This window comes from Silurus meridionalis, chromosome 13 (assembly GCF_014805685.1).
Source record: "Silurus meridionalis isolate SWU-2019-XX chromosome 13, ASM1480568v1, whole genome shotgun sequence".
NCBI classification, from domain to species: Eukaryota; Metazoa; Chordata; class Actinopteri; order Siluriformes; family Siluridae; genus Silurus; species Silurus meridionalis.
In genome coordinates, this window is record NC_060896.1 from 8,630,899 (window position 1) to 8,650,169 (window position 19,271).

The window sequence follows — 19,271 nt, forward strand, 5'->3', positions numbered from 1 at the left end:
AGGAAACTCTTGTAAATGTTCAAAAAACATGTTGCAACAGAAAACATATCATATTAATAAATATCTTATTTTACTTGTTAAAAATATCTAGTGTCTCTGAATAAACTGTTAGTAGATATATAGGTACAATGCACATGTAGTATTTCTATAAATGCTTTTAAAGATGCTGTTATAAAAACTCTTGACCAATCATATAAGAATTCAACAATGCTTTTGTAGAATTGATACCACTTTTGAAACTATTTTCAGGATACCTTCAAAGGTAAATGCAGTTCAAATATGTGCACTGTCTTCAACCAATGCTCTTTATTTTCTACTGTGTATCATAAAGAAGCAGACTAAAGAACTAGAACATTTGCTATATACAGTAGGTTATACTATGAGTTTAGTTTATCATTCTGTTACCACTAAAACACTTTTTGTGACTGTGGTATGTAACTAAAATAAAACACCCCAATATCTGAATATAACAAACCATTCATACATGTCAGTGCTGATAACTAAAATAACACTTCCACCTGCTATGATTCTAGACACCTAAAGAGAAGTTGAGCTGGGTTGCGCATTATACGTGATGTTACAGTGACTAAAATTCATAAACTAAACATTTTTTATTGCACATTTAAATGTTCCCAACAAAAGACACTTGGCTTCTTGTGTCTCAAATCTGAGTTGTTTATTGACTGATCTTTCTTTCTTTCTTTCTTTCTTTCTTTCTTTCTTTCTTTCTTTCTTTCTTTCTTTCTTTCTTTCTTTCTTTCTTTCTTTCTTTCTTTCTTTCTTTCTTTCAGGAATAGAAAACCTGTATGAGCGAGCCCTGTACATTCGCAAGATCCTCCTCACAGTCCCCAGATCTGTCCTCATAGTCATGCGCTACCTGTTTGCGTTCCTCAACCAGTAAGTGAATACACACTCTCATCTAATACACACACATTAAGTATGTGTACATGTACTGCAGCCTCATAGAACATGTATATTTTTAAACTCACAACAGGCTGTCCCTCAGAAATGGCCTTAAGTAGTAGAGATAGTTGTGTAGTTAATGCTTGCCCTAATACTCACTCTATACACTTTATTCCCCACTGTGCATTCGCAGTCTGTCTCAGTACAGTGATGAAAACATGATGGACCCTTACAACCTGGCCATTTGTTTCGGCCCCACCCTCATGCCCACTCCTGACACTCAGGACCAAGTGTCTTGCCAAGCCCACGTCAACGAGGTCATCAAGACCATCATCATCCACCATGAGACCATCTTTCCTGACACTAAGGAGCTTGATGGTCCCGTATACGAGAAATGTATGGCTGGAGGAGACTACTGGTAAGAGATACTCGGGCTGAAAACGTGTGTTTCTTAGGCACTGTAAAGGTTTAACCGGATGGAGCATGGAATGGCTTAGAGGTTTAAATTACATTCAGATTTTTGTGTTGTGTGTGTGTGTAGGGTATGAAACATAACATTGTTCAAAGCTAATTTTTAACACATCCTTCACAAGTGTGTTTTTTAGGATTACAAGAGTTTGAATCAGGCCCAGAGCCGGAGGTCTTTGTAAGAACTGGGTTGAGGAGTCCGTGTATGAGTGTCGGGTTTTACATGTGTGTGAGAGAGAAAGAGAGAGAGAGAGAGAGAAAGAAAGAGGAGAAGCTCAGCAGGCCATGTGCTCCAGAGTCTGTGTGGGTAATTAGATAAAATGAGGTGTCTGTAGTAAGAGCTTTTTGACGAGACAGGACGCTTTTGTTGTGAGCGGTTCACATGGTTGCTTCAGTGAGGTGAGACAGACCAAATTCTTCCTGAAAATTACAGTCATTAAGGTGAGAAATACTTAGAAGCAAAAAGATGGTAATTCCTATGTGCCTTTAGGAGCAGTAGAGGAAACCATAATGTCCTTCGTGAGATCCCACAGATGTGTGTGTGTGTGTGTGTGTGTGTGTGTGTGTGTGTGTGTGTGTGTGTGTGTGTGTGTGTGTTTTGGAAGTATGTGAGAGAGAGAGAGAGAAAAGCATATCTCTTTGTAATCTTAAAAAAAAAACCCACACACCTCAACTCAAGCCCCCGCCCCACACACACACACACACACACACACACACACACACACACACACACACACCAAATCTTTTATATTTTTTTCTTTTGCTCTCTCTCTCTCTCTCTCTCTCTCTTCCTTGCTCTTTCTGTTTATGTAAGTGGCAGTGTTAAGTGAGTGCTTTGTGTCAGATATTCTGTTGGATTCAGGGGAGAATTGGACTAAAATAGATGAACTAGTTTAGCTGGATAACCAGTTTTATCATTGAACACTGATGCTATAATCCGAATTAAATAGTTTCTGACACACTAACATTTTTATTGCAAAAGTTTTAACACTCATTATACAAAATGAAGACACCGCTCAACCCTGTTATTAAGGACAAAATGACAAATTATGAGTTCAAGTTACAGATTCTAAGTGTAATTGTTACAAAAACCTTCACTCTTCTGGGAAGATGTTCCACTAGATTTTGGAGTCCGCTTGTGGAGATTTGTGCTCATTCAGCCACAGGGATGTTAGTAAAGTCATGTACTGATGTAGATGGAGGATATCTGGGGTGCCGTCAGCATTCCAATTAATTCCCAAGGTGTTCTATAGGGTTGAGGTCAGAGCTCTATTTCAGGCCACTCAAGATCTTTCACTTTATAGAGCTGGATGGTGGGGGACTGCTGGAACAGGTTTGGGTCCCCTAGTTCATTTGAGGTGATTTCTTGATTCCATTTGAAATTTCCTTACTACGTAATATATATTAGGGTGACATTTTATCTTGGTTTTTGAACTGCTTAGCTGGTTGGCTGCAGCGCCCCCTGGTGCCTGCTTGGCACAGGACTTATCTGAAACCTCATCTGTTTAATTGCATCTTGTTCAATTGTTTCAGGGATTATTTTAGCTAGTGACCTAACTCTCTGCTGCTGTCTTCTCTGCAGTGAGAGTCCTTTTAGTGAGCATGGAGTCTTGGAGGAAGTGGACCAAGACGGAGGTGCAGAAACACACACCAGTGAAGATGGTAAGTGTGTCTTTTATTTAGTCCTTAAAGCTCATTGGATGGCGGTTGAAATAAACAGTAAACTAAAATGTGTCTGATATAAGGGTAATGAAATCTTAATTTGGCTTGTTTAGTGGGTACTGCTTTTCCTCCATGTTCTCCAGGGTAGTTTGAATCCAGTTTTCTTCTGGATTCTCTGGTGTTCTTCCACCTTCCACAAAACATGCTAATAGGTGAATTGGTGACTAAACTGACCGTCAGTGTGTAAACGTGTGCACGTGTGTGCATTGCACAATGGGTGTATTCTTTCCTCCTGTGCAGTGTTCCTAGGATATGTTTCGAATCCTACACCACCATGGGCAGGATAAAACGCTTACCGAAGATTAATTTAAGATGCATGCTAAATCAATGTCAAGTCCCTGTGAGTCATTCAAGCATGTATTCAGTCAATATCATGTACTCATTTCCTGAACTGTGTAAACTAACCAGGCTGACCCAGTTCATCTCCAAACCCTGGGATTCATTAGAACATCTATTTTTAGTTGCTGTGGCTTTGGGTATATCCTAATCGAGTTTTTCCTGAAAGTATGTGAAGGTTAAGCGGAGTTCACACAAGCTTTTGTGGCTAATCTTGCCTTTTATAATGAACTTGCTTGGGAGTGGGGGCAGAGTATGAAGCATTGGTCATCCTTTCATACTGTAATCTTAACAAATTTTCGCCTCAGTAAACAGAAAACTTTATCAGTACTGTGAGGTCCTTCCTAAAGCACCAAAAGACAAAGGTTTTTCTTGAGCAACGTGTCAGTGGGCCTTTTTTACAACAACGATTTTCAGAAAATTTGTATTGCTTCCAGTTTAATATATATATATATCAATACCATGTTTGACAAGTTCATTAAAATGCTCACAGTGAGGCTCAGGTAGATTAAAACCCAATAATATAGTTTCTTGAATAGAGTTTCTTGAAAGTTTTCATAATACCTACATCACAGATTCAAACAAGGTTGCAGATAGAGGATTCATGTAGGGGAAAAAACAGGGTTGAGATATTTTGATAATCCTTTATCCTGCTTATATGTGTAGTTCTTCAACGAAGCTAAGAGGAAACAGCTGCCAGAGAATCAAAACCCCAAAACAGTTCCCCTGAAAGCGAGCAGGCATGTTTCCTGACTTCCAGCATTGTACTGAATTCCAATTATACTCGCCTCAAAAGCACGTCATCTATTGCTCTGATTTTCTATGAATCCACTCAGCAAATCATGTGTGATTGTAGGGTTGTTTAATTTTTCAAGCGTCATTTAAAGTAAGTTTTATTTCAATGGCAAATTTATTCCTGGCAGAACTTGAGCAAACCCTCACTCAGTCAAATCTGTATAACTGAACTTTTATTTCACTTTTGCTTCAAATGCGAGACACTGCTTTTCTAAACAAGCACATTTAAAAGCCAAAAGCAGACAAATAGGCCCTTTAATGAGGGATTACAGGAAGTCTATACTTTTTCCGTTAAACATTTCCCTTCCCAGGCACCCACGTCCAGAGATGGCAAAAGTATTCACATCCTTCTCTCAAATAGAAGTATGGATGCTTTTATAAGAAAACGAAATATGTTCAAATCTGGTACACTTTTTCCCTCAAGTTAAAGTGAAGAAGCTTGGGCTCTGGCATGAAATTTAGTAAGAAAGTAGCCGTTAAAACTACCAGTTTCTACCAGTGTCACGCTGGTAAAACTAATTTTAAATTTTGTTATCCAATGAATGTGTCCAGGCTGAACAACCACCATATAGAACACAAGCAGAGAAAAGATGAATACGATGATCAGGTGATCAGGAATGTTTACATTGCTGACTTCCTCTGTCTCATCCACTTCTTGTTGCTTTCTGGCTGCTAATTGTTGGCTTTAAAAACTAGCCTACGTCTGTGGTGTGTGAGAGCCAGGAAATGATACACCAGTGGTAGATTGAAAAAGCCGCACAATGACAAGAAATCATTTGATGGAAAAGAAATTGATCATGTCACCAAATAGATTAAAACTACAGTAACGAGTCTGGTTTGAAAATGTAAGACGTAGAAAGAAAAAAGTTGTCTGAAAAATAATAGTGAAGTAAAATACTGATACCAGAAAAATCTACTTAAGTACAGTAACAAAGTAGTTGGACTTCATTACTTCCCAGCTCTGCCCACGTCCATTCCCATTGTGCCACATTCGTTCGTGCATCCTGTCAGGGTTTTTCTCTAAACACTGCCAGAGAGACAGATCTCATTTCCATGACAACTGTAACAGCACCCAAAACCTTATTAGACCTGTTCGTAAAGCTTTTCACTTCCAAACATCAGCCCTCATCAACTTGTTTAAACAGCACCTCACTATGCTGAGGATTATTTTGGCCTGGTCTCATTTTGCTGCCTATTCAGACCTTGTGAGTCAGATAGTCAGAGAGTCACCAAAACCCACACAGACTGCTGATTGTGTATGTCATCATATTACTTTCCCAGCAGTTCCCATAGCTTTACACTTACAGATCCCAGTTCATTACTGTCAGCTCTAATGATTGCTCCAGATGTTTTTTGGTCTGGTCTAACACATTCATATCACATCCCATACCGTCAAAAGTGTTTTTATAGACTGTTAAACCCCACTGTGATCTTCTCCTTGACAGACCTCTCTTAGGTCCACCCCAATTACATAGAAATTGCTAGCAGTGTTATCAGTCTGTCTTTAAAGAAATTTACTTTGGTTTGATTGTTGGTATTAGTTACCACTTAGTTTAAGCTACCTTCCTCATTGGGCTGTTATGTGCACAGTAAGATTTTAAGCATTATATTTTAATGTTTTATATGTTATTATGGGCTAAAGGAAATGATTAAACATTGATGTTAGACAGTAGACCAGATATCAGTAGCTGAGAATTAAATTAAAAACTAAATATGAAAAATGAAATTTATAGCAGTAACACTTTGTGTTAGGTTTCACTTATGTTATAACTAATTCATGATCACAAGTAACAAAAACAATATTGCAATAATAAAATATCACTTTAAATACCTTTTTTTTTTTTTTTATCTCACTCTGTGAATGTCCTGTATATTTACACTTAATGGACCAAATTTTGTGGACAACTGACCATAAGTTTTGTATATGCATTTTGAAAATCTCATACAAATTGGATCCCAATTTGCGGTTAAAATAAACCCCTCTGTTCAAGGAAGATTTCGGAAGACAGAAATGGTCAGAATGACAAAATATGAATTCAAGTTACATCTTCAGTTTATAAATGTTACTGTTATAATAACCTTCACTCCTCTGGGAAGATGTTCCACTAGATTTTGGATTGTGCTTGTGGAGATTTGTGCCACAAGGGTGTTAGTAAAGGAGTGTACAATAGGGTTAGAGCTCTGTAGAAGGCCACTCAAGAGCTTCCACTCCAACTTATGTAAACCATACATACTGGAACAGATTTGACTCTTTACAATGTTGCCACATTCAAAGACATCCTATACAATTGCATGCCTTCAACTTTGTGGGGGACGATGCATGTATAGCTGGAAAAGGCAGGTGTCTTCATACTTGTAATAACATTTAGGGAAAAAGTCCTAAGAACATCAGTGTTATTAGAACTTTCTCCACATTTCTTCATATCTACAAATCGGAACTGTTATGACATAGCATGAGTAAAACAATGCAAAATAGTAAATGTGGTCTGATTTTCTTTATTTGAGACAGTGCTTTATTTCTGGAGGTTAGCTGTTAAAATTATGTTCCAGTTTTAATATTCATTTGAAGACTACTAATTTATATTTCCATCTTAACCAAACTGCAACAGTGTTCACATATTTAATGAACTGTACTATGTAAATTACAGGAACATTTGTCTTAAAGCTCAAAAACTGTATTAGTGTATGTAGTGCTGGAATATGTCCCATGCTCACATGCATAGAGGACATGCAATACAGCAGTCATTATAGACACAGCTTTACTATCCATTTTTCTACTCCTGTCAATACATCAATGTTCCATCTGTTAGTAATATGTCTGTAGGTGAGAGGTCAATAGTCCTTGGTGTTGATTTACAGTAAGTAGACACAATGCGAGTGCTGTTTGGAGTCACAGTCAGAGCTGTGTGTCTTATTTGGACTACTCTGCACGGGTCATTAGTTCCACCTCGGTCACCCGCTAGTCCATCTGGAGACTGGAGGTTGTGGTGAGTGCAGTGGAGCGTGTTATATTTGGTTGGTGGAAACTGCTGAATCGTAGATTTTTTTGCCCTGCTTGAAACAATTTAGTCTATTTTTTTCTGCAAGTATCAGATGGTCAATCTTTATATTTGGTGTCTTCGGTAGGTGGAATACTGGCAGATGTACTTGCAGTTACTGAGCCTTTCTTTCCAGTAAATGTATTTGCTTTAGTGCCATGTTTTTGTTTTGTGTAGAGCTGAGCTTTTGGCACTGTGTTCTCAGCTCCATCCACCTCAGTCCTGATTGCTTTGAGGCAGCGGAAGACTCTGAATTAATGTACAAAAACAGATAGGGATAAATATATTTCGAGAGTAGTAGCAGAGAAACGGATGTATGCACAATACATGAAAATATTGATCTCCCTGCTGTCACCTTTATTAACCGGCTGTCAGCCTGAGACAATGCCTGTTAATCCAGACCAAGCAAATTCCTGCCTGTCATCTCCAATTGATTTCGTGTACTGACAGTCATTGAGGTATTTTTTTTACCCTGTCTCTGTGAGACGGCTTCAATTTAATGGCTGTTCCGTTAGGCACCAGGCAAAACTAGGCACCAGAAAAATTAATTGTGCTTTTAGTCAATGATAAGTATTATTTCTGAATGTTTTTGATGTGATATGAAATACTCTAGTAGTGAAAGACTTTCATTTTCTTATTACATTTTTTTTAACACATTTATAATGTTAATTTATATATAACAATTAACAAAGAACGAATTCCCTATACAAGACAGATACATTTTATTAAATAAAATCGTGAAACATCTACAAAACTTAGTTCCCTTTATTGTTTTACTAATAGTTTGGTAGCTAATGTTACCATATTTTATTTCTATGGAAGTAAAAAAACATTTGTGAATTGTTAATCTTAAACACTTCCTACCTGTTGAAATGCGATACATTATTACCTCTGCCCTTTACAAAGAAGTGACGCTGGAGATTCCTTTTTAACATTTTTAACATTTCATCAGCTATTGCACATTATAAATTCAATTCAATTAATTTTTATTTGTATAGCGCTTTTAACAATGAACAAAGCAGCTTTACAAAGATTATGTGGTGATAAAAAAATTAATATATTCTTTGTAAGTGTAAGTTTGTTCCTGATGAGCAAGCCGGTGGCGAATGTAGCAAGGAGAACTCCCCGAGATGGCATAAGGAAGAAACCTTAAGAGGAACCAGACTCAAGAGGGAACCCATCCTCATCTGGGTTGCACCGAATGTCCATTTATTGCAGATGTACAATGTTGCGGGGTACAGTGATGACCACATAATGACCAATAAGAATGATAGATTTAGCATTGCAAGTAATCTTTTTATTCCAATATATTTGTTAATGTTTCATAATTTAGTATTAATATTTATCTTGTCTTATTATTGTTGGTAGTAATGTAAAAACTTAGTGTTTATAAATTTATTAGTGTTTAGCCAGAATGTCATGTAGACTTTTTTCCATACTGTCCAATAATAATGACTGTCTTTCTTTAATCATTTTGATTATTACAGTCAATGCTTCCATTGGTGAAGCATTAGAATTGTGAAGTATAATAGGTCACTGTTTCGGAGACTGCTCTTGTTTTTTATAGTACATTTTAAAAAAAGGCCAGTTTGGTTTGTTCAGATTGTACTTGCAAAGCACACATTTCATAGTGAAGGTGTGCTGCAAGTAGGTAGCAGCAGTGGAGCTGGTGTTCAGGGACCCCCTGTCTGACTTAATGGGGTTTGGGAGATAAAGGATGGAGGTTATTTTTAGCTCTCTATTTTACTCACTGGATGAGCTGCTTCACTGCTTCAATGCTGTACACCTATGTTTGTGTTGGGTTTTAATGTTTCATGGTTGCTGCTGGTTTTTAATATTTCATGGGTGGTTTTTTTTTTTGTGTTATTCTACGTATCTCTTTTGTTTTTGTTTTTTCTTTTCTTTTTTGATTAGGTGATACTTATGCTCATTAGCAATAATAATTCTATTCCACTCACGTAATAGATGTTCCTTTGAAAAGCTGTGATGTATTAGGATTGAGCACAGCCTTAAAACGGGCTCGGGTCCCAGTCTGGACGTGTTGCTAAAGCAACAGCTTAGGATGGGAACAGGCAGTGCTGCCAGGACTGCTCCTACTTTACATGCATCGAAGCCCTGCATGCTCTATTGAGTCCTTAGATAAAGGGTCAGAGCAGGAACTCTAATCTTACTGCTTTCAAACAATATTTTCTCAAGTTCTGTCAAAGCACAGCCTGTGTTGGATGACATGAAGTGTTTAGATGTGTAAGGTCTATATTTTTGGTCTGTCACTGCCAATGAAATCAACAGATGAATAAGAAAAGCCAATGCGAGATATTCGGACTTTCATTCTGATGAAGATTTTCTGTATTTGAGATTAAAAGTATTTTTATGCTATTGCAGAGGGCGAACCAATTGAAGCAATTGCCAAGTTCGACTACGTGGGCCGCTCTTCACGTGAGCTGTCATTCAAGAAAGGTGCGTCGTTGCTGCTGTACCAGCGTGCTTCGGACGACTGGTGGGAGGGCAGACATAATGGCATTGATGGCTTGGTGCCTCATCAGTACATCGTAGTGCAAGATATGTGAGTATGGCTTATGTTAGCTTATAGAGATAAATTACTTCTACATCTGTTCCCCAATCCATGGCAAATCCAGTGGTTTTTTTTTTTACCTCTACATCTGACCCTAATTAACAGTAACCCTTCAAGTGCTTAATGGTTTAAAATCATCTTTAGGATTTAAACAATTAGTCTTTGTGTCAGAGTTTCTTTGATGGCATAATACTTTTTTTTACTTCTATTGAATTAGAAACACCATGAGTGATTGTGAGTCCATTACATTTTTCCCTTCACTTGAACTAGGAAACCCAAACCTGGTCCAGCACGACAATACACCTGTGTACAAAGCAAGTTTCATAAAGACTGATCTTGAGTGGCCTGTTATAGAGCTCTGACCTCAACCCTATTGAACATGTTTGGAATTGATTGAAACGCTGACTGCACCCCAGACCTCCTTTCCTTACATCAGTATCTGAATTTAACCTTCAGCACAACTATACACAAGCACACTCACTCACAAAATCTAGTGTAACAGAAGATTTGAGGTTAATGTAAAAGCATATGGGGAAAAAATATAAAATGGGATGTTTACAAAGAAACGTATGGTCAGGTGTCCACAAACGTTTGTCCCTACAGTGTATGTAAAAGAGGGCAGATAACACTTTCCTCATGTGTTGAGTCTGCCTGTAAAACAGATTGAGCTGCAGTCTAAAAAGGTGCAGTGTCTATGAGGATGCATGATTTTTCCAGCCCTTTCCCTGTTTAGTAGCTGTTGTGTGAGGGAATGCTAAATGATGCAATTCAATTAAAAAAAGGTTGTGTAGACTTTTTATCTACTATATAGTATGATTTAGTAAATTAGCTAGTCTTTTTTGTTTAGATTGAGACTTCCAGGTTTAATCTGCACACCTACTTGTAACTTCCTCAGTCAGTGCTCTTAGTAAGACTTTAAGCTTTCCAGGGTCTGGGAGTGATCCAAATTGGCAAGTGACGGTTTTCCGTCAGTTACACTCCATGGGATTACTCAGCACAAACCCCCTACTGGCTGTCCTCCCCTGCTTTGCTCATCTTGGCAGTAGTTGAACTGCTTTTGTCATCCCTGTTTTTACTCTCCTATGAACTCTTCCTTTAACAAATTCTACACTCATGACAAACACTGTCTGGGCAACTTGTGCAGCACAGTTGTGGAGAGCACGTCTCAACGACATACTGCCTGAGTAATGCCTGATCCTGAGGAAAGCCATATCTGTTGAAAATGACCTTGGGGGTGAGAGAATTTATAGTCCAGCACAGGGAAGGAGGGAGTTGAAGGTGCAGAGGCAGACAGTGTCAGGCGTTCTGTCCTGTAGAGAGACGGTTGGAGAGAGAGGAAATCTGCAGGACAGCTCCCACACAGGCAGGATTTCCTCCGTACGTTCAGAGCCAGGACTGAGCTCAATTCAAATCTCATATGTAGCGTATCACTGATTTAGTGTGCTAAATACACGCCTACTTATGTTGTGGTGTTTATATTCTGATGATTATCACTTTTGGGCAGTTTTTTATTGTAGGTTTTGTATGTGTCGCGTTAACCTGTAATACATTTTCTAGGTTTAGGCAGGGCAGCATGTAAGACCAGACAGCAGGCTTCCGGTATATAACGATGAAGCAGAGTTTTGATTGTCCTTCTATGTGTTGTGTCACAGGGATGATACCTTCTCCGACACTCTGAGTCAGAAGGCAGACAGCGAGGCGAGCAGTGGACATGGAGGAGATGAGAAGTGCTCCAGCAGAGATCTAACTTCTCCTACAGACAGACCAGACACATACATCAGCAGGTGAGACACTAAAACCCTTTCCACAATAATGATAATTATATACCACAGATACTGATGTGGCAATGGATCTCCATCTCTCAATACATCAGCCTTCCACTGTATTATTATTATATTATATTTGTATTAATATACAATGTTTATACAAACATTTAATACAATGTTCCTTATATCTCAACAAGCCATTAATATAAATATAATGTAAAAAAAAAAAATCACAAACAATACATAACACTCACCAAAGCAACAGCCCAGGATGTGCTTCCTCTCGCCTCACCTACCCCACCCGACTGTATATCCTTATATTCTTGGAATCTCATACAGTCAGAGTCCAATAACAAGCATATAGTTATCAGTATTACCTGCTTTTTTAAACATGCACTGAATTCAGCTTTTCATGTTTAATGTGTTTCAAATAATTTAGAGACCAGGACACATTAATAATCTATATTTCTACAGTCAGTCTTTTTCTTCATTCTCTCCGTCCAATGAAAAAAATCGCCTCCTCACTTCTAAATCATTTGTTGCATTTGTCTTAATCTCGTCCTCCCTTAGAGCACAGCGAAGAACACGCTGTACTTCCTTCCAAAAACAAAAGCCTGCCGCACAAATAATGATAGCGATCAAATCATAACATATTTAGTTTAATAGAGTGATTGTTGGTAGACTCAGCAATGAAAGTCATTTAGAATGTGCTGCATATCTGAACGACTTGACGGCTGCTACTACTTTAGATAGCGTAGTCTGCAATGTTGTTAATGTGAGTTATTGCAGAAATCATCTGTTTAAGATGATTAGTTTTTGTGTTTTTAAAGGTCAGAGCTTATTTCTTCTGAATTCTCAGTTGAATTGAAATGCTATGGCTGTTCGTTGAGATTATATGCAGTGTAGAGCGCACTCTGCTGGTCATAGTGTGCACTAAAATAATAATTAGGTTAATTAATTATATACAAAAAAAAAAAAATATGAGAAGTAAATATGTCATGCATTTTTGATTAGCTCACTTTTAAATTCAGGGTCTTGTACATTAAAAGACTCCAGAAAGAAGCATATGAGTTCAGGTGACAATATCGTCTATCCGTGTGTAAATGAGAACGAGGATTGGTTTGCTTTACCTGATGCAACTTAGTATGTATTTGTGTATATTTGTTTTTTGTGCCTGATGGAGTTATGCTTAATTATGCTAATTATTTTAATAATATGCAGAAACTGGTCACTTGTTAATAATTTAAAAAAGTTACTTTATTATGCAGAAGTAAATGCAAAAATCATGGTTTTTTTATTATGTTTTGTGGTGCTTAGTCTGGAACATCTTGACCTCTGTGACCATGATTTATATTGTGTACCACATGCCAGACTGGGTTCAAACAAAGATAATGAGCAAGAGTGCTCATCTGAAGGTTACACACAAAGGGAGAAGGCTGCGAAAACCATAAAATACAAAATAAATATATAATTTTTTCTTACTTTCCCCAGTAGTCGCCACAGGAAGAGAAGTGACCCTCCGAATCGCAAGCCTCCAGCGCGCCCCAACGATGCCCACTGCATGGTCCATCCATCCCATGGGAGTCATGGGAACCACAGTACTCATGGCAACCCGGCCCTCGGCTCACCTGTTCTTAGCCATTACAGCCCCCGTGAGGTGGTGCGTGGCAGAGGACCAGTGGTCACAGACAGCCCAGAAAGACGCAGACGCACGGGCCACAGCGGCCTCACGGGTCACAGCAGCCTCACGAACATCAGCCGTCACGAGTCCCTGAAGAAGACCGAGAGCCCTCCTATCCGTAGATCCACTTCTTCAGGCCAGTACATGGCTAGGGGTCTGGACCCAGAAAGCATCGCACAGGTCAGCGAGCGGCGGCGGCCCTCACACCACGCCCTGTAACACAGTCAGTGACTGCCTCTTGCTCCTAACTCTCACGTCCTCTTCAAATATTCTGGTTTTCAGACGAATAGATTTAGAAGTTTCTCCAGTTATACAAAAGTGTTTATGAGTGAACTTCAACTTCTAAAAGGTCATCATGATTTGACCTTCACCTTGACTTCCAGTACGATGCAGAATCTTAGATGCTTTATTATTTATGCTACATACATTTTCATGACTGGATTTTATATAGGTTTATGCTGTAATGCTTTTTTAATAAGTAGAAGTCAACAGTAACAAAACCTGATAGAAAAAGATTTGATATTTAAATGCTGTAAAATGGTAACAAAATGTTTTTTATTGTTTCAGACTAAAATGAGCAGTGGCACATTATTATGCTGTCATGCATTATACATTTGATGAATTTGAATTGTAACATAAATGTCATGTATTCAGAGCCCATTCTGTACAATATAGAATGAGGGTTATTTCGCTAAAACATTCAGAAATCACTTGTTTTGATGGGCACTTGTAGTGAGGTTTGTACCAAAAGACATAATGATCAAACTTCTAATCCCAGTTAATTAAAAACGGCATTAAAATCAGGCACAAAATGGAAAAATGTAATATCAATTCAATGAGTTCAGCGTTATTCTTCAGTTGGTGGTATCTGATGCCATGGATTTCTTTTGATTTTCTGCTTCAAAAAAGTTTGTTGAATGTAGCTGGTAGTGTTTGACAGGCAGTAGGGGGCGTGGTGTCTGTCAAGTCATGCTGTATAATAAGCTCTGCCTGGGCTCTTATTAGCATCTCAGTAATGAGAAAGAAATGGTGCTGATAACATTGTCAGGCTCCCACAGCAGCAGCTAATGACAGCGGCACAATTCAGTGAGAGAACAAACGCGAACACACACACACACACACACACACACACGCACACAAACACACACACACACAACAGGGTAAGTGGTAGCTTAGTGGTTAAGGTGTTGGACTTTGGATACATACAAAATACATACCAATAGTTTTTCTGGGTTGAGTTTTCTGGAGCAGCTGAGAAAGTCATTATACAGTACGAGAGCGCCCTCTAGAGGCCTCTACATTCACGTTAGTTCATAGTGCATTGACTAAAATTAAAATCTGTTACAATTTTATCAGATAAGATCAAAATGAACCTAATTTAAAAACTTAGTAATAAATATCAAGGTTAAAAAATAAACAATACTTCTAAAGCTTTTTTTTTTTTTACTTCAGTTGATGTTACAAGTGGAAACTTATTGTAAAGTATTACCATTTCACATATATCCAAACAGTCATGTTAAAAAAAAGGCATCTCTAAATGTCTTCACAAAGGCCAGAGCATTTAAATTATTATTTTTTTGCTCTTGTCAATATACCTTGTCACTGTATCTGAATTTATTATATTTGCTCATTCCCTCTTTCCCCTGTCTCTTTCACTAGGACATTGAGGAGACGATGAACACGGCTCTAAACGAGCTGCGTGAGCTTGAGAGACAGAGCTCAGCGAAGCACGCCCCTGACGTGGTGCTGGACACACTGGAGCAGATGAAGAACTCTCCGTCTACAGCGGGCAACTCTGCCGAGTCTCTGAATCGTCACCCACTGCGTCGCAGCACCAGCTCCACCAGCGACGCCATGACGACGTTCAAACCTGCCGTAGCCCCAAGAATGGGAGTCCAGCTTAAACCTCCTGCTCTTCGTCCCAAACCCATGGTGGCGCTTCCTAAGGGGGGTACAGCTCAAGCTACGGCATCACCGCCCCAGGATCCTCTTGACAAATCATGCACCATGTGAGCCAATCGCAGCTCAGCGATGGGAGTTTAATATTGATTTGAACAGATTGCTTTATAACTGTTACTTCTTCACAGTTTACATTTGGACTAGATTGAAGATCCCACTGTTCCTCTGTTCCATTGCTATAGACAGAACAAGTGCTGAGTATCAGCCCAGAGGGATGTTTAAGCTTTATATATATATATATATATATATATATATATATATATATATATATATATATATATATATATATATATATATTACTAATAATTTCCCAGGTCAATAATAAACTGTAACAGACAGCAGGACTTTGTTTAAACACGTTTTACCTGCTTAAAGTTTTTTTTAATAGTTTTTCTTTCTGCATTGAAATGTGAACCATTCTACTGTGTGGTCTGCATTAAAGGCCACTCTTCAATCCAGTTGAGGTGCGGTCATGACATGTAGAAATCCGTTCACGTGGCGTGCGTCTGATGCGTTTCCTTGCATGTATATAGACCAGGATAATTTCTAATGTAATCCTCAGTATGAATAGATAAGGAAACTATAACTAGGTCAAGCAACTGTATTATAAAAAGAAAGCAACAAATCACAAAGGCTTCCTGCGTGGTTAGAAACATTTGTTCTAATAGTTTACATCTAGTAGGGAAATGCTAAATGTGAACAGGAACAAAGCAGGGTTTATATTGTTTCTTTGTTTACAGCCTCAGGATTGTGTAAAATTTTCGTTTCTTTTGCCTCAAACGGACGTGAACTAATCAGTTATTAAGCAATGAATGTGGTTTACTGGTAACTAAGCAGCACTGCCACATGAAAAACTAACCCTAGTCTCTGGTGGTGTCTCAAAAAGCAAATCAAAACGCTGCTAATTCCTTGTTCTGAAAAGCAGTTGCAATTTTTTTTTTAGACCAAGAGAAGTAGTGTATGCAAGGCTTTACTTTTAATATTATATTTTTGATAGTAACACTAGTAATATGTACTGTATATACACAATTACCACCAATTAACGCAGAATAATTCGACTACGTTTTATTTAATATTTTTTATTTAGTACATCCAATAATATCACTATCACCATGACTCAAATATAGAACAGTAGAGCAGTGAGTACAAATGAGGAAGGATTTCACTTTTATGGACCTTTTTGCTATTACTAGACAAAAACCCTGTGTATTTCTGAACAGCTAATCAGAATTAGTTTGTTATAATCACATGTTTCTTACATATTCACTGACTCCACTCTATAATAATCCACACCACTGCTCTTACAGACGGTACAAAACTTTGTTGTTCAAAGATCACTAATCCCTCCGATATTTTAAATATAGAGCATGAACCTTAATAGTTTTCAGTCACGATATGCAAAGAGCGTTTGTTTTTTTATTAAGTCTTAAAGATTCAAGGCAATATTTCTGTAATTTTACCAAACAAAGGCATGAAAGCCAATAGCCATGGACTCTCTTGACTGTTACTATAAAATATAAATGTGATCATCCTTATGAAGTATGAGGTCCAATCTGCCTTAGTCTGTGCTTTAGATCAGTGAACTGCCTAATATTTAAATAACACGTAAATGCTCTCAGCATCCTAGAAACATTGTTAGCTATGAAATCAGTTTTATCATTTAGAGTTTGATGTAAATGTGCTGCAGCTGGTCCCAGTTGTACAGAATAAATATAACGTAGACATTTGCAAATTGGGCAAATTTTACTTATAGTAATGTTTTAAAAATGTACAATATAGGCAAATGGGACAGAATAGTGTGTGTGTGTGTGTGTGTGTGTGTGTGTGTGTGTGTGTGTGTGTGTGTGTGTGTGTATGTGCTATATTAATAATTCTAAATCATATGCTTATACTGAAATTTAATCCAGAACAATGGGCCATCTGTTGAAGCAGTGTGCCAGGAAGTGAGTAACACTTGTTTCTAATGTTATGTATTTTAAGTCTGATTATTTTTCCTTTTGAATGACTAACTGTTAAATTGTAACAATAATATTTTAATGTAGATTCTCTCTCTCTCTCTCTGTGTTTTTGTTTTTTTTGTAATAAAGTGTACAGTGCATTGCAGACCGAATATGCTTTATTCGAGAGTGTATTTGTTTCAGTGTTTATTCCTGGATTTCTCCCTCCACAGGTGTACAGTAACAGACTGCTGTTATATCAGTGTGGCAATGTTCATTTGTAGTATGGACTTGTGAAAGTGCCTTTAAAAACAGCCGTTTTAGAGGAGCTTCAAGCCAGTGTCCTCTGTGCTGTCACACTCATCTTTCATCCCAGTGCAGGACATATAGGAAAAGACAGTGACCAGTTGAATAAATTTGATAAATATACTGCTTATTCATTGTGACATTGCACTTTCATGTATAAGACTGTATATATGGCATGCAACATCCTAACAAGTTATGGAGCTGTTTTTGTTGGGGTTTTTGTTTTATTTTCATTTGAGCTGAGGCACTGCTCTGGATCATGTCTTTCTAATAAAGAACATAGTTTGATCAGCAGGTTGTCGTCTTGTGTGGTTATACATGCTTAATAGACCATTTGGAATTAGGTTATATGCAATATGAGGCATACTAGACGTCATAAAGAATGAAACAAAATGCAAAAGACTTTCGCAAGTTGAAATCTTAAAAATCTATAGACTCATTGTCATGTTGGAATTGAAATATTCATCTAAATGCAGATATCTGACAAACTGCAACCACCAGCTATTTAATAAATTTGGCACAAATCATTATAGTCATGTTAACAAGCTTTTCATATCCTCCTCTGTAACAGAAGCCATAGAGGATGTTCCTGGATAGTATGATTTGTGTTGCTTTATTTACTGACTTTTCAGTATGTACTGTGATGAAGACATTCTCAGTCCTCCTCTATTCCAAAGTAAACATCACTAAATCAAAGGTTGTACTGTGTCTCAGCTCTTAGGGTTAGGTAATGTAACATTGGTAAATAAATAACTTTTTTATAATTTTGTATATAATATAATAACCAACTGTAAAGCAGTCAAGGGGTCTTTTCAAAAGTCATTCACATAACACAGGATTCCTTTTCTCTTAAAGACCTTGGCCTTGTACAGTTTTGGCCTCAGAATAATTTATTTGAAAAACAAAATGGTGCTGCATATTTTACTTCATGTGATGGCACATTTGTTACACTATAATACACTCCTTGTACATATTCCAATTGTCAATGAACTGAACTTGTGAAATTGGGTCCAGCATCGGACATTTGCCTTATCGCTTTCTTTTACTTTTCACTGCCTCACATCTAAAACAATAGCCTTCCCACTCACTGATATATGCTAGAGATTAAATAGTAAAATACCGTTTATCAATAGTGTTATATTAGAAAGACATCAGAAAATGACATTTAGATGTAACACATCACACTGAAGCATGTGAGGAATGGGATTTTTCTTTCTGCTCCAGCTGAAATGACTTTATATTGATCAAATAAAATCTAGCATTTGGTTGACTAATGAGATTCAGTCTCCCCAGGCTTCAACATCCAGCAGGTGGCCCTGTATCACTGCTTTCTCCAGATGTTATTCCAGCAGTGTCGACATTGTTTCTAATAGTAAACAGGAGCCCAAAACACCCTATGGTTCTCAAATTTTGTAAATACTTTTCTTTGATTTAAAAAAATTAATTCAATACAATAAATGATGATAATATATACTTGCGCAATAAATATATAATTTGTTTTTATTAAAATAAAATCTATAGGAGATTTAGTAAAAAGCTCAGGTTTTTCTATCTATCTATCTATCTATCTATCTGTCTGTCTGTCTGTCTGTCTGTCTGTCTGTCTGTCTGTCTGTCTCATGAAACGTGGCTCCATTATTAACTGAAAAAATACAGATTGTGAATTCTGAAGTCAAATTAATTATATCCCTAGTATAAACAAGCCTGTATCCCAAATATCTACGATGTAGTGCACTTATTTTTAAGAATGTTTATTTGGGATTAAGCCTCAGTGCCAGTGCACTTCCT

The 19,271-nt window shown here is 37.6% G+C and overlaps 1 protein-coding gene across 2 annotated transcripts in view; it reads left to right on the forward strand.

Moving 5' to 3' along the window:
* The window catches only part of srgap1a (SLIT-ROBO Rho GTPase activating protein 1a), an 89,031-nt gene extending 71,254 nt beyond the window's left edge, over positions 1–17,777 (forward strand). Inside the window, exons 16-22 of one of the 2 annotated variants that reach the window (XM_046864142.1) lie at positions 792–897; positions 1,097–1,321; positions 2,954–3,033; positions 9,645–9,825; positions 11,487–11,618; positions 13,095–13,461; positions 14,941–17,777. In XM_046864142.1, the coding sequence (XP_046720098.1) occupies positions 792–897; positions 1,097–1,321; positions 2,954–3,033; positions 9,645–9,825; positions 11,487–11,618; positions 13,095–13,461; positions 14,941–15,294 (1,445 nt within the window). In that variant the 3' untranslated portion in view covers positions 15,295–17,777. Of the gene's footprint in view, positions 1–791; positions 898–1,096; positions 1,322–2,953; positions 3,034–9,644; positions 9,826–11,486; positions 11,619–13,091; positions 13,462–14,940 lie in introns of both variants that reach the window. The other variant, XM_046864141.1, reaches the window with a different exon arrangement.
* The last annotated feature ends 1,494 nt before the right edge of the window (positions 17,778–19,271 follow it).